We start from the raw sequence: 11938 nt of genomic DNA, 5'->3' as shown, positions 1-11938 counted from the left end.
AGAGATTGGAGCAGGACAGGTCAGCAGTCAGGAGAGCAGTGAAAAGCCGAAGTGTTATTGCAGGTGGAGGTGATGGGGCCAAGCTACACGGAGGGAGTTGGGACTTGAGAAGAATGAGGTTGAGGAGTCCTAAAGGGCCACGCTACACAGAGGGAGTGGGACTTGAGAATTGAGGTTGAGGAGTCCTAAGGAATCGGGGTTACTAAGTACAGAAAGGTCAGTGTCGATCCGAAGGTTCCTTCTGTGGCAGGCTTAAAGCAGAGCCAGCGTGATCTAGGTGGTTGTAACTAGAGAATCTATGTGTGAAAGTGAACTGCATTTTAAATTCCTGCATTCTGCTGTATGTGAGTTAAGCCTCAACTGAAAAGGTTTTTCAAAAGACCCACAGAAACAGTACTATTGGAATGTGTTCAGCTACAGATAGGAAGATGTCTTCAAACGGAGAGAAGTTGAGAACGAGGTGATGAAAATGCACCTAAGAGACGAGGACCGCAGATACCCAAAGGGAATGCTGGGCTCCTTCCCCACGTCCACACGACAGTTTGGAATGAGTACAGTTAGGTTGAAATTGTCATCATAGCCAACTCTAAAAAGAAGTGAAATTAATGTAGAAGAGAAAAGTATTCTTCCTAACAACGTGGAAGTAGGAAGGGAACCTGGTCGCCAGTCCCGGGCCTTTGTTCGGAAAGGGTGGGAATGATCATGTGACGGTAGGTCTTTTTCACACCAGCTAGCAGCGCTGCCACCTCCTCCACTTGCAGCTGAGAACAATAATTATATATAAGCTGTGTCCTGGGGTTGGACCGACCTTAGAAAGAAATGGATTAGAGAAAAGATGAAAGTAGGGCTAAGATAGCAAAGTAAATCCCATGCCTGAAAATACCCATATTTGAAGATGAAAAGGTAACAGTGAATTTGTATAAAGTGCTACATGGAGAAAGGTGGTTCGGTGGGGCCGCAGGGAACATCAGCGTTAAGCGGAGAGCAGAGGAAGCCCTTAGCAGAAACTGGGAGGAGTAATCCAAGTGGAACTTGGGGCGGGTCACTGTCGCTGGTACAGCTATGTGCTTAGCACTTAACTCAGTGGTCCTGAGAAAACACATGCAAGGTGGGCAGACACAGGGAGGTAGGAATCTCATACTGCCACTTGTGTGAGAGAATTTTCCTCCCTGCAGGGGATCAGCTCCGTCACTGCCATTACAGCACTTTATTTCCTCTCCCGGAGAATTCCCCTTCCTCAGAGGACCAGAGTGGCAGCAGTGACTCTGCTGGCTTTGGCGTATACGCAGGTATGAACCACTTCTTTTGTCTGAAGCTATTGTCCATAACACTGAGTTAAAAAGAAAGGTGATAGACTAGGAAAAAATACAGATTAATAGCCAAAAAATAAGGGCATCAATTCACCATTCTCTGAAGAGGGATGATGAATGGCTAAAGCACATTCAGGATCAAGGAAGAGCAATTCAAAACAAGGGTACCATTTTGTGCCTGTCCGACTGAAAAAGAAAATGCTAATCAGGTACTAATATGGGTTTAGGAAAACATTTACCTTCTTGGTGAGAACATTTTTCAGAGGGCAATTTGGCAGTGTAAAATCCTTTGTCCTTCTTAGCGTCTGCCCTCGAGCTAGTCTAGTGTATAAAGAACTATATGCAAGGAAGCCATTGTAGAATTATACAGTAGTGAAAACTTAGAAACAACTGTGGTATGTGCGTACTGTAGAATACGGTACAGCAGTTTAAGATTTCAAAGTTATTAGTGAAAAGGCAAGTTGTAGAACAATGTATATATTTTTAAAGAACAAACTATTTCCTCTATAAATATTTGTACAAAAGTACAAATATTATTTAGAAATTGGTAAGAGTAGCTGCCTTTTGAGAAAGCAACTTGGAGAAGCTAAAGAACAATTAAAAGAAGAAATTTAGGTTTGCCTATTTCTTTTGCATTTTCCTCATAAGTATATTTACCTGAGATACTAAGAATACGTATGTTTGTGTGTCTTGATGGGAAAACGTGGAGGTATTACGTATCTGGCATTCCTTGCCCAGTCATTTTCAGCCACTTTCTTACTGTGTTCTTTCCTTTCTAACAGGTAGGTTTGGGCATCAGCACTCTGCTGATGTATGTTCCAACCCCTTTGGCTGCTACTCACCAGTCGGGCTCCTTGGCTTTGCTCAGTGTTGCCCTTTGGCTCATGAGTGAACTTCGACGAGTCCCAAAATGATTCTGAGGATCAACTTCCTAGGACTGAAAGTATTATCTTTGAGAACTGATCAGAGAGCAAGAACTTGGGCTTTTCTTAAGAGGATGACCTTATATATCAAGTAGCTTCCAAGTTATTTAAAACCTGTTGCCTATTTTTGAGACAGAGTTACTAGCTCAAGAGTGTTATTACATATGGTTAACACTAAAGATTCTCTTTTTAATGATGCCAGCCCAGGTCTTGCTCAGTGTGACTGGAAACACAGAGATTGGATCGCTGTTAAAGAGGCGATCAAGCGAGATGCAGGTCAAGACTTTGTTACCAGGACAGGTTCCTCCAACAAAGGAGACTGCAGTTTTACCCAGTAGAATAAACAGGCTTTTGTGTTGATTGGCTAACATAGCAGCACAAATCTTAAAGGGCCATCTACAAGGGACTAAGGGCAAAGTTACAGTTCGTTAGTAGACAGAAGCTGCTGTAGTTGGACCTTTAGCTTTTACCATTGGGCCCAGCTGAAAATTGTCCTGAAGCTTGAAATGTTCCAACCTCTGAGCCTTCCGGGGTTAACCTCTGGGTCCTACAGCAGCTGTTTTCGTTGCTGCCCAGGGTTCCTTCCTGCAAGGAAGCACAAAGCTCAAACCAGTTCATTTTGGTCTGCAGGTGCAACCTATGAAATAATGTTCCAACATGAGAGTAGGGGTTCTTAAACTATCTGGGGGCAGTCTAATAATTTTCATATTGAAAATTAGGTTTAATGTAGAGAAAGACATTTCTGTAATTTTCTGTTTCTTCATAGACTCTCAGGTTGCTTAATGTGGGCAAGCTCTTTATGCATGATTTCTGTTTCCTTGGTTTTCTGAGTCCTGAATTCTGCTTAAGTGAACTTCACATCTATCAGGTGAAGATTTGAAGGGGAGGATTGGCAGAACCTAAAGTCTCAAGTAACCTCCAGCAAGAAACAGCTAGTGTCTTCTAGTGCCCTTTAAGTTCAAAAACAGAGAAAGGATAGATTTTGACAAGTCAGCGTCAAAATGTAGTAGGGCCTGGATGGTAGCGACTTACGACATGTTCAAGTTAGGATGAACTGCTCTTATGTCCCTGTTTTCTTGTTTTGTACATCTTGTAAGTAATATGTACTCCATACAATGTTGTATAATTTGCTGATGATAACCTTTCTCATGGCAACTGATAAGATTTATAAAGGTACTGATAATAAAGCGCAATATTAACAAACAGTCTTCAGCATACAGCAAAACTGACTTAGGATGAAGTCATCGGGAAGGAATCCCGTTGTAAGTTGGAGACTACCTACTTGTACATGTGTTGCAGACAGTGTGTAGACTATACAGGCTGCAGGCTCTGAGGAACAGATCTAGCCACTTGGCAGTCAATAGCGAATTGTTTTTCATCTTAGTGTTCAGTTATATTTATTTAATTCCAAACATGAGCCCTTAATGTCCACAGATAAATGTGATATTTTCCTAAAGCCAAAGACTGTAAAAGTTGCAAGGTCAAGCCTTCCTCCGTAGGATTAACTAAAAATATCTTAGCTACTTCATAGTTCTTTGTTCTACAGACAAAAAAGCCATCTTCCCTGAATCTCTCCTAAGTGTTAGCTGTTCAGCCAAGTTCCTGAAAACCTGGCTCAGGAAGCTAAAACAGCAGGACTCCACCCAAGCCTTTTGTCTTTCCCTTTCACCTTGCCCCAACTGAGCTCTGGCTATAGATATGTTCATTGAGCCTGAGAAACCAAGTTGCTGGCCTGGGATTCAAACCAGCGACGTACGATGTAAAGTTACCTGAAGGTCTGGAAAATTACTGATGTTAGTTGTATCCTGTTTTAGTCCCTCCCAGCTTGGTGTGAAGCTCCTCCCCTAAATAAAACAGAGGCCCAGGTTGGCCCAGGTGTGCATTACAGGTTGGAGGGCATGCCGTAAAGATTGCAGGGCAGTGAGTTGCTTCCTGCAGAGGCCAGGATGCCTGTGGTCCCAAGTCTGCCCACCAGTGATGCATCCACCCTGGTTTCTGGGTGCCTCCTTGTCTCCCTCCTTCTGTCTGTCTGTGTATTCTTTCGCTATCTCTATCGCCGCTGGATCTCCCCTCCTCATGAACCAAACACTTGTGAACAACACAACTATGTCAAGGTCAGTCCCTGACATACTTGGAAATTATATGGATGTTTAAAGTGTTGATGAGTGAGCTGGTGTGATTTTTGACCTCTTGATATTATGCAGGGCTTGGTATCATTCAGCTTTATTTTTGTCAAATCCATGATTTGGATGAAGACATCAGAAACATCAGATTTGAGGATCGAACAGACTAACATTGCTAGCATTAATAGACAACTCACAACAGTCCCAGAGTGAGCACCATCAAGATGAAGTTAAAGAGATAATAATAAAGTTCTCATTTAAATTAAATAGGTTGTGTAGACTTGGGGTGGGAGAATCCTGGCATTGCATATAAAAAAGACTTGGGGATTTCATTTGCTCACAGCTTCAACATGAACCAATAAAGTGACGATACTGAGAGGAATTAGTGGGGTTTCAGGTTTTATCAGTAGAAATGTCACAACCAGGTGGCAACTTGTATAGAAAACCTCTCAGGTGCTGCATTTCTCCCTGGTCCCCAAATTCAAAGGAGGGCATTGAGCACCAAGTGGGCATTCAGAGGAGAGAGCAGAACTCATGTACCACAGGAAAGGGCTAAAGGAACTAGGGAGAGTGAGCTGAAGCAGAAAAATAATTGAGAGCAAGATTCATATGTTTGAGAAACTGAAGTCTTCAGGTAGACAAAGAGTGAGCTCGCTCTGTGCTGCTGCTAAGTAGGAAGCTGTGGGTGAACATTACAGGAAGGCAGAGTGGGTCGGGCTGGTGGAGAGCAGGTGCCCAGTGAGGAGACTAAGCCTATTACTGCCCCAGAGGCCCAGGCTTGTCAGAGCTGCTTGTTTTCAAGGAAAGCAAGCATGTAGGTGCTTATGTGAAAGCTCTTAATTTAAGTTGTTGGCAATTTCAAGTTTAAAAAAATGTTATACATTTTTAAAATGTCAAAACAGTTCATTTGGGAGTCACAAATGACCCCAGGTTTGCCCATTTGTGTCCCTGGACTTAAGTAATCAATATGGGTGAGTTTCATTGAGTCCTGCAGTGTGTGTCTGAGGAAACCACTCTTAGCTGGGTCTCAGCAAACCAGAGGGTTTCATCTTAGACCCTGGTGGGCTTATACTACATGGCTCAGTAGGATAAGTGATGGGCTGCTAACCGCGAGGTCAGCAGTTCAAACCCACCGGCTACTCCTTGGAAACTGTCCAGCGTCTCTGGATTCTGAACGGATTCTGTGGCACCAACTGTTTTAGAGTTGTCATATTGATTGCTCACCCTAGAGGAGTTTCCAACTTCTCTCACATTAGCAAGAACCTTCTAAAAGTCCTGAAGGCCAAGACCTCCCCTTCCCCAGCCCCCCCCAAATCATCATATCTGGGAACATGAACCAGCATCAGTGGTTTCCCGGGCGATTACAAGGGGATAACCTCTGGCCTAATAGCCTATTCTGCTCAGAAAATTCTGACCTGCTTGTTCCCATCCCCACTGCGCCCTATCACATTTCATCTTCCGTGTTAGTGTGCTAGTGGGGAGTCACCACTTAAGCAGAACTCCATAAAGGAAAGTGGTGGCACCAGGATAGATTCCCACAGCAGCAGCGCCTCATCCACAAACCCAGGGTGATTTTAGCTCTTAATCAGCAGAGGGCAGTGTGATACCCAACCCAAAGAAGCATATGCTAGTATTTCTACCATTCCCTCCAATAAAGCAGCAGCTCGTGGACAAAAGTTTCAGGTGTAATACTTAATTTTTATTTGATTAAATCTGATAGAATAAATTTGGAGAAACGTGGTTGCACTTAACTATATATATATATATAGTTATGCCTGTTTTTGAGCTGGTGAATAGGGATTATATTAATTACCTTTGTATTTGTGGTATTCTTGGCACTGCTAGACACCTATTGAATGAATGAATGGAAACTGGATGATCACAGATTGGTATCTCAGGCATTTCTTTAAAACAAGGCATCGCTATCTATTGGCTTAAATATATTTTTCTTAATAGTTTCAAAAGTCTAGCAGGTGTCAAATTGAAATCTTTTGAAACATCAAAGAAAATAAAACACAAGCTTTCTTAATCTATCAATCCAGAATTATTTGTCTTTAATTTATACAAACAAGGAATAATGATCAACTCCCCATAACTCCACCTAAAGTGATGATCATGATATTGGGATTATCTAGTTTAAATCTGCATCTATCCTGGTGTTGCGACAGGTGGTGGGTTACATGTCAGCGTGTGTGACTAACACCTGCACCCGCATGAGGTCACACAGCATGGGCTGTCTGATGCACATTGCATGTTTTATTGTTGAGAGTGGTAAGAACTGTTCAGTAAAATTGTTTAATGCAAACCAGTAGAAAGAAGCATATACAGTATTAGCAGACCCAAGAAGTCATGCAATACAGGCAGCCTTTGGTTTCCTAAAGAGAAGGGAGCCTCTATCTCTGGGTCATAATAAAAAGATGCCTTTCAACACTCTGCAGAGTCCATTGCTCAGAGCAATGGAGTGAAGGAGATAAGGCCTACCTTAAAGAAGAAAAGAATGAGAATCCTAAACATAAGAAATGCCAGAAGTAAAAATATTTGTCTGGGATCGCTACTTGCAGAGAAAGACCTTTAAGAAGTTAATAAGTGTCAGAGCCTCCAGCACCAACAGCCTTCACAGACCAAAGGCTGGTAGGTAGGTCCTCGGTAGGAGTCCGGAGCCACTAGGAATGTCCCAGGCCTGTCATAGTGCAGAGGAAGGAGCGGGTGGCCACCAGAGGGTGACTCATGGGTTGCTGTGCTTAAGAAAATGGCTCAGGAACAGAAATGTCTAGTCACACACCCATGGCTATAAACATCCTGTGATTTAGACTTTTTAAACTTTGGTTTTTATAAAACTGGCAAGCAATGATTAAACACATTTTAAAAGTAAAAAGTCCTTATGGAGTCAATAATGATTCCATTTTACAAACAAAAGGCTCTAATAGCTCAGACTTCCAAAGAAAGGGGCTAACTGGTGTGCTGTTCCTCTCAAGTCCCCCTAATAATGCTACTGGGAAATAAAGAGACTAGGCAATAGGGAGGGGGCGCCGTGGCTCTAGAGGATAAACAATGGACTGCGAACTACAAGGTCTGCAGTTCCAGCCTGCCAGCCGCTGGCTCCACAGGAGAAAGATGAAATTCTCTGCTCCCACAGAGATAAACAGCCTAAGAAACTGTATATAGGGCCGCTATGAATCAGAACTGACTGGACAGCACTAAACAGCAGACAAAAAAGAGATAATTATGTCCGAATACAGAGGAAGTCTATTAGAATATAAAAAGCAGAGAGGAAGCACACAAAGTAGCCGTAAAATGAAGCTTTAACACACCACCTGCAAAAGAACCACATGTAGAAATGGAAAGCAGAAGACACACACGACCCCCACACCAGGCACTATAACTTTTCAACTTTGATCAAATCCAGATTATGATTAAGGCAAGAATGGTGCTATAAAAATACAGATTACCTTAAAGGACTGGATTCCAGGTATAATCACTATTTGCTATACTAGTCATTAAAATGGTCAAAACTCTTGGTTCTCAAATCCTCATTTTTTAACAGTAATCTTTTTTGGTAACACCAACAAAATCCTCACAGCTTTGAGAGAAGCACTTGGCCATAGCATCAGGATTCTAAAGCCAACATAACCTAAGAATAATTTGAGAGAATTCTTAATCCCAACTAAAAGTTACATCACATACTAGAAGCAAAAAGGAAAATTAGGTATTGGCTTTGAATTCATTTGAAAAAAATTTTAAGGGCACCAGAAAGAAATAATTGTTTCAATAAGGAAGCCTGGAAACAGCCCAAGAACTACAACCAAATTAGTAAATGAGGTAGATCAGCATTTATTCCTTAAAGAACTAAGATCGCAACCATCATATGAACTGCTTAGATGCTGTAGCTAAGAAATTTGTACAAAATTAAGCCAAGTTGTTTAAAACAGACATTTGGTAATTTTAAAGTACTAAACGAAACACAAAAGTTAGGACAAATGTAGTAAGTAGGATAAGCACTGGACTGCCAACTGCAAGATTGGTGGTTCAAACCCACCAGCTGCTCCTTGGAAACCCTGTATAGGGTTACTATGAGTTGGAACCGACTAGACGGCACTTAATTACAACAGTAAAGAACTGGGCACTATTTCTAACACAGAATTACCTAATGTCTAAATGTGAGCAAAACAATCACAAGTGAAAATAAACAGTTGTGGAGATTGGGCATGAATAAATAAAGTGGTTGGTTGCAGCCAGATGTTGTAAAGAATCGATTCTGCTGAAATATACCATTGGGGGAAGAATCTGTCAATAAGCATTTCACTGTTGTTGTCAGTGTGGTGTGTGTGATACAGAGAACAGAGAAGCCTGGGGTCCAGGAGGCCAATCACTGTGACTTCACACTCATCACACCTTCAATCATCTGTAAAATCGAGGAGTTGCTAGAAAGCCTCCAAAATGCCAGCACTGAAAACCTCTTCTGAAATTTATTTACTTAGAGGCTCCATTCAGTCCCACCTCCAACCTTGCTATCAAAGTGGTGACCACTGGCTCTTGTGGAGGACCTGGTCTTCTAAACCAAAGTCCAAAATCCCTTCTACCTTCTCTCTCACCTCTAGTTCCTTAGGCCAGTGGGTCTCCTGTCTGGCTACCTCATTGTAAAGCGCAGAAACAAACCAGAGGGCATGTGGCCAGCTCCAGGGTACCAGAGCTAGTTAATGACAAAAGCCAAGACCAGACTCCAAGTCTGCTGTTCATGAAGCCCGCTGTGCCTTCCAGTGTATTGTCTTTCACCCCGACAAAAAGCAAACACACAACAGAACTGAGGGTAGTGGGGTGGCGTGCAATTAGATACCAGTAAGAAACTATACATGGATGTGAGAATGTTAATGCCTAGCCAGGCTAGTTCAGGAAGCACATCCAGACTCTCAGCCAACATCTCAATCACCACACAAGACCTCTGAAGGTCAGGGAAACAGGACAGAGTTTGGTATAACATTTGGAGAAAAAAATACAAGCCTGATAGAAAATGATTAAAATTTCCAAGACCAAGGAAATTCAATTCAAGGAGCTGAAGTAACAGAGAGAGTATAATTTGGCTTTGAGGTAACAGCAATTTAAGTGAATGTATTGCCACATAATGAGAAGCACACCTAACAATTGTTGTGAAGTGCCATTGAGTCAGTTCCAACCCATAGAACCCTGTAAAGGGTTTCCGAGGAGCAGCTGGTGAGCTTGAACCGCTGACCTTGCAGTTCAAACGGCTTTGCACATAACTGGGTGTTTTGCATATTGTCACTATGTTAGTGACTGCTGTTGTTAGGTGCTGTAGAGGCAGTTCCAACTCAAAGCGACCCTGTGCACCACAGAACACACCACTGCCTGGACCCATACCAGCCCCACAATTGTTACACTGGAGCCCATTGTTGCTGCCGCCGTGCCAACTCACCTCATAGGGGCTCATGGTCATTCTCACTGACTCTCCACTTTACCAAGTATGGTGTCCTCCTCCAAGGATTGCTCCCCTCCTGATGCTAAGTCCTATGGGAGACACAGTCTTGCCATCCTGGCTTGTAAAGAAGCATTCTGGCTGCACTTCTTGCAACACAAATTTGTTTATTTTTCTGGCAGTCCATGGTACTTTCAATACTCCTCTTCAATACCATAACTCAAAAACAGCAGTTCTTCTAGTCTTTATTCATTGTCCAACTTTCACATGCATGTGTTAGTGACTAGAACTCGATCTGCAGTGAGTTAGGAGACAGATTGTGGCATCAAGACTACAGCCCAATGACTTCAATTTGACATTCCTGATCTGTCTTGGTAACAACAGTAATAAAAAAGTTAAAGCCCATGGTTATGAAACTATTAACTGTCTTAACAAGGAACCATTCAAAATGCAAAAATGCCAACAGAAATATGGAAAAAAAAACAACAGGGTTAAAGGTGCAGTGTGGTAGCTTGCACCTATACATCAGAATATTTCATTATGAGAAAGCAAATTGGCCCTCAGCAAGACGGTGTATGTTTCTGATGACATTTCTCTTCAATCTGTTGTTCATTGGGAGCAGTGAGATAGACACCAGGAGCACTACCAACAGAAGATCCTCAGTCCTGCTGAGAGGTGTGATAAAAACTGTCTTCCTCATGCTCTGGAACTCTGGGATGTCTTACTCATAGTATTAATGACAATCCTAGACCTCATCATATTAAAAGTGAACAGACAGCATCCCTTAAATAACAAACTGAACAAAAGCTCAAACACAAAATAAGAATAAGAAATACATTTATATTGAAAAAATGACAGACACAGGTATCCTGAGTTTCTCAATGGTAAAAAAAAGAACAGAGTCATAACAGTCAGAAAGGTTGTCATAATGATTCAATTATACAAAAAATTCTTAACGGAGTGTCAGTTATGCAGACGTACTTAACAGATGGCTGCTAGTCTTAAGACAACTGTCCTAAGAGGAGCTTTCTATCGGATTAGCCACCACCTCCTCCCCACTTCCAATTCAGTTTGAGCACAAGAATGTGATCATTGTTAGCCAATCAGGTAGCTTTTGACTAGAACGTTCAATCATAGGAAAACCAAAAAGAGTCTTTGGAAATCAAGGCGAGGGGGAAAAAAAAAGTTATCCGAGTAGGAAATGGCTAGCAGACACCTGTTTGTTTTGACATTATTTATAAGCAGCTTTCATTCAGGCAAAGGCTCCCGCACAATGACACACAGAAGTGAAAGAATGTCAAAGCAATTTGGAAGTCTGAAGAAACAGGGGAGACAGCTGTGGCACAGGCCCTAATGGAAAGGAATTATGTCTAAAGAAAATGGTAATACTCTATGCTGCTGTCGTTCAGTGTCGTCAAGTTGGTTCCAAGGAGTGGCTGGTGAGTTAGCAGTTCAGTACTTACTTCGGGCACCGTGTCAGGACTCCAATACTGTGCTACATGCGCCTTTATCGAATCTCCCAGCCAAGAGTCATTACACTTCAGTGTGTTTCTAGGAGGATCTTAGCTCCCTTTTCTCTGGTGTGGGAAGCATTTCATTCCTTTCTATCCTCAGTCTCGACTTTACTTTTGAAGAATTCTGTTATTTTTCCCTTCAAGTCAGGGAGCCCTTCTCCCTCTTCACCAGCGCTACTTCATGTGTGGGAAAATCTGTGGGCACGGCACTTGAGGCTACATAGAAGAACAGGTAAACCATAAAGAAGACCCCATGGGAGAAGGCAAGAGTTGATGAAAGAAAGTTCTCATGCGACTTAGAGGTTAACCGTGGAGGAGAAGCAACGCTCCTGACAGCGGCCAGGGAATGAAAATGTAGTTACTAGGCTTTGCCCCATCATTACTGGTACTGTCTGCAACTGAACCATCTCTTAACTGAGGTTCTGAACATTGCCAGGGGACTGTTTAACAACAGACTTTCTACTTACTCCAAAATGTGGGGCTTGCTCTCTCCAGACATTCCATAAGTCAGGTATTGAGAAAATTTCTATTTCTCAAACAGAAAAAACAAACAATAAATAGAAGCTTTAGTTTTATTGCCTTTGCCCACTCTCCTGATGTTGCTCTTCTCTTTATAAACAATCCAAATACATCCCTTCCC

General features: G+C 42.3%; 1 protein-coding gene across 1 annotated transcript in view; it reads left to right on the top strand.

Annotated features, from left to right (window-relative positions):
* LOC102815001 (cytochrome c oxidase assembly protein COX15 homolog) overlaps positions 1 to 2432 on the top strand; it is a 14593-nt gene extending 12161 nt beyond the window's left edge. Inside the window, exons 8-9 of the mRNA XM_006831240.1 lie at positions 1176 to 1289; positions 2093 to 2432. Coding sequence (XP_006831303.1) covers positions 1176 to 1289; positions 2093 to 2224 — 246 coding nt within the window. The 3' untranslated portion in view covers positions 2225 to 2432. The remainder of the gene's footprint in view (positions 1 to 1175; positions 1290 to 2092) is intronic.
* Positions 2433 to 11938: the final 9506 nt, after the last annotated feature.

Source organism: Chrysochloris asiatica, unplaced genomic scaffold (assembly GCF_000296735.1).
Source record: "Chrysochloris asiatica unplaced genomic scaffold, ChrAsi1.0 scaffold00003, whole genome shotgun sequence".
NCBI classification, from domain to species: domain Eukaryota; kingdom Metazoa; phylum Chordata; class Mammalia; order Afrosoricida; family Chrysochloridae; genus Chrysochloris; species Chrysochloris asiatica.
Note: the sequence above shows the minus strand (reverse complement) of the source record. Positions and strands in the feature narration are given on the sequence as shown.